Source organism: Malus domestica, chromosome 08 (assembly GCF_042453785.1).
Source record: "Malus domestica chromosome 08, GDT2T_hap1".
NCBI classification, from domain to species: Eukaryota; Viridiplantae; Streptophyta; class Magnoliopsida; order Rosales; family Rosaceae; genus Malus; species Malus domestica.
In genome coordinates, this window is record NC_091668.1 from 24,299,864 (window position 1) to 24,303,408 (window position 3,545).

The window sequence follows — 3,545 nt, forward strand, 5'->3', positions numbered from 1 at the left end:
TTTACTATCATACGAGAAGAGCTGGGGACCCGACTAACTGTATTCTACAGTTCGAAAGCTCTCCTAGATACTATTAGAAATTCAAAAGCTAACTTTGGCGATAGTTGTTGTAACTAGGAAGCTCAAGGTTAAACTTCAAACGCATGCAATCATCATCATGACACACTATTCCGCTGAATCCAGACGCGCAACGATAAAGGCTTAGACCTTGACGGATGCAAAGTTTTCTAACAAACACAACAACTCGGCCCAAAAGACATGCCAAGGGCAGACGAACGCTGGAAAGAACACTTAGAAGCAAGTTTTTTCCTCGTCACCCCATAAGGTTTTACATAAGAGCAACATGTACCGGTAGTTAAGCACTGCTTCTTGCTGCGCGTTACACGACCCTAGTCGACCCTTGCTCAATGATTTAACTCTATAGTGGCCCAATACCAGTAATTGAGCATCTTCTGCTGCGTGTGACATTGCCCCATCTCCACAGCTCCTTACTGCGCCTTCACGCCGAGCCTAGGTGACATAAAAGAGTGGCCTAACGATGCCCCGAAAATAGCTAAGCTGACTTTAGCCGCGCTTGCTCCACCCGATGGAGTCTTCTGGCATTTGCATGTTGACGGTGCATCCAACTACAAAGGTTTAGGAGAAGACGTGGTCTTTGTCACCCCAGGTGGTTCGATGCCCGAGTAGGTGATCATTCTAGGTTTCAAAGCATCTAACAACGAAGCAGAGTACGAAGCCCCACTAGCAGGCCTTCAGATGACAAAATACTTGGCGGTGAAAAAGCTTTCAATTCATTCTGATTCCCAACTAATCACTAGCCAGACTACTGGGGGCAAAGGCATGATGATCGTCGCAACCGACTACTTCACCAAATAGGTAGAAGCAGAGCCCATGATGACCACGATTCAGACGGACATATAGCACTTCATATGGAGGAACATCATTACCGATTTGGCATCCCTTAATCCATCGTCACCGACAACAGCTCGCAATTCGTGGGAAAAGATTTGGCGAAGTTATTCCAAAAATATGGCATCAAGCAGCACATGTCTATGCCGAGATATCCTCAAAGCAATGGGCAGGTCGAAGAAAATGATGCTCGACTGCCTCAAGAAATCCCTCACCAACAATAAGGAAAAATGGTCTGACGAACTCCCCGGATGTCTGTGGGCATATCGCCTCACTAAAAGACGAGCAGCCGGTGAGACTCATTTCTTTTTAGCATTTGGTTCGAAAGTAATCATTCATCCCAATGTCATCAAGCCAAGTATCACCACTTTACTACCAAGCATTGAGCAGAACAGTAAAGAGATGGTCACAAGCTTAGGTCTGGCAAAGGAGAAGTGCGAGCAGACCAACACCCGCATTGCAGCCTACCAGCAGCAGCTCATCTCCAGCTACAACAAAAGGGCTAAGATCCAGCAGTTCTAGCCGAAGATCTATTCCTAAGAAAAGCCTTCATCACTGCCCGCAGAGAAGGCTTCAACAAGATGAATCTTATCTGGGAAGGTCTGTACAATATTAGCAGAGTAAGCGGCAATAGTAATTACACCCTGGTCACCATGAAACGAAAAAAAGATCGAAAAGTAGTGGAGCGCCTACAATCTGAAGAGGAACCATGTGTGACTTCCCACTACATCAAAGCCCAAAGATTCAAGAAGCTCGACGGGCACCACCTCATAAGCCGAGGACTATCCAGTTGTTATGCAGTTCCTACCTTACATCTATGTTCTCGTTCGTTTCACTCGTTCTTCAATGAGGAATTCAGAAGTAATCACAACTTATTAAGGACTTATCATTCCTGTACTTTAAAAGAAGATTGCGCCCTTCTTAAGGACTCATCGCAGGAATTGCACCCCTTGAGGGACCAGCCATGCTTTCCAGTGCGAGAGGGTAAACTAATTGCTCTCCAGTGTGAGAGGGTAAACCAATTCCCCGACACCCATATGGGTCAGCTCTCCAAGATGAGAGGATAAACTTTAGACTTCGAATATCCAAACATGGATGAGCCTGGTTGTCTTAGTATAACTAGATGCATGATGGCTTACGCCGGGATTCCTAGAAGTAGCCACAATGGTTTTTTCAAGGCTTAGCTAACTAAAGGATTTTGGGTCTCTTGGCCCAATCCGCAGGGAACCGAGCCTTAAAGACAGAGGAATGGGCACATTATGTAGTACGCCTTACAGACGACTGCCTTGGAACCTTAAAGCTGCTACCGAGTGCACTAAGGTAGTCTACGATTTCTGAAAGACTGCTTATAGCTTGCCTTTCGAGCAGTAAAACCACACTAGACTTATGCAACCGCACATTCTTGTGAAAGGTTAAACAAGCTAGCGTGCATATACGAAGCGTTATCCACTGCTGACATGCTACGTAGTCGATAAGCTTCACATCTGCCAAGCGCAGAACAACCTACACCAAGTCCTAAAGTGTTGTAATACTCGTTATGCAACCTATGGAATTGGAGAAAGCCAAGGTTAACAACCTAGTGGTTACGCGGACTTGTCTACTTTTGTAAGTAAGGCATTCGGTTGCCAACCTTATGACTAACAACTTTGCAAAGTTCTACACCAACACCTACGGCTGCATAGACTACGCGAGCCTGTCTGCTTATAGAAAAGTAGCACGCCTGCCACTGGTCTATAAAAGTCTAAAGGTTAGGGCATGAACAAAAGAAGTGAAGATGAAGAAAAGCGAATGAAGCATGTTTATAAAATATTAGTAAAGGCCGAAGGAGTTCAAGCAAAACAAGAGCTACAAGGAAAAACAAATAAAATCCTAAAGGCTACCTAGAGGACTACAACAGCTTGGACATCCCAGGACTACTTGGTCGCCACACCTTCAGTAGCCGCGATGCTCTTAGCAGCGGCATCATCCGGTGCTTCTCCCCCAGCTACCCCATCCTTGGCACTAACTTCTCCAATTACTTCACCAATGGAAGCCTTAAAAGTAAAAACAAGCAAGTTTTTTGGAGAAACTACCATAGTCTTCACCACCTCCTTGGCAGCCTTGCTATATATGCATCATAGCAAACAGAGCAGTCCTTCTATATTGGGTCGTATGTTTCGCAAAGGAACTTGGGCAAACAACTTTTCTACCTCCATTAACAAACTTGGCACAAGCGTCCATATCTTCAAGTAAATCTAGTTTTAAAAGCACATAGATCTCATCAGCCTCCCCAGAAGCTGTTGGAAATGTGCCCTAAAACCAATCATATGATGATACTTTACGGACATTTCACATGTTAAACTAATCTAGTTTAACTATAAAGGGCAAAGATTATTGTTTGAGCCGTCTCATATAAATGTTATATGCTTAAACGATAAAGTCCAAGGAATATGTGATTAGGAGAATGCGATCTAAAGAAGTTAGATTCATGAGACCATTCTTTCGTAGACACATCCTAAACGTTCCTGATCATAGGATTGCCAATTGGGCATTGACAGTCCGTTAAGATCAGTACGTGCTGTATCTTCTCTCAGGGAGAGTGACTAGTCTCGAGTCATTGGTGTGTGTGACATCAAGACAAGTACGTAGGTGCTCAA

General features: G+C 44.5%; 1 protein-coding gene across 1 annotated transcript; it reads left to right on the forward strand.

The window, feature by feature from the left end:
• Positions 1 to 1,074: 1,074 nt before the first annotated feature.
• Positions 1,075 to 1,431, forward strand: LOC139198114 (uncharacterized). Its single transcript, XM_070826378.1, has one exon. It carries the CDS (start codon positions 1,075 to 1,077, stop codon positions 1,429 to 1,431), a length of 357 nt encoding a protein of 118 aa, XP_070682479.1.
• Positions 1,432 to 3,545: the final 2,114 nt, after the last annotated feature.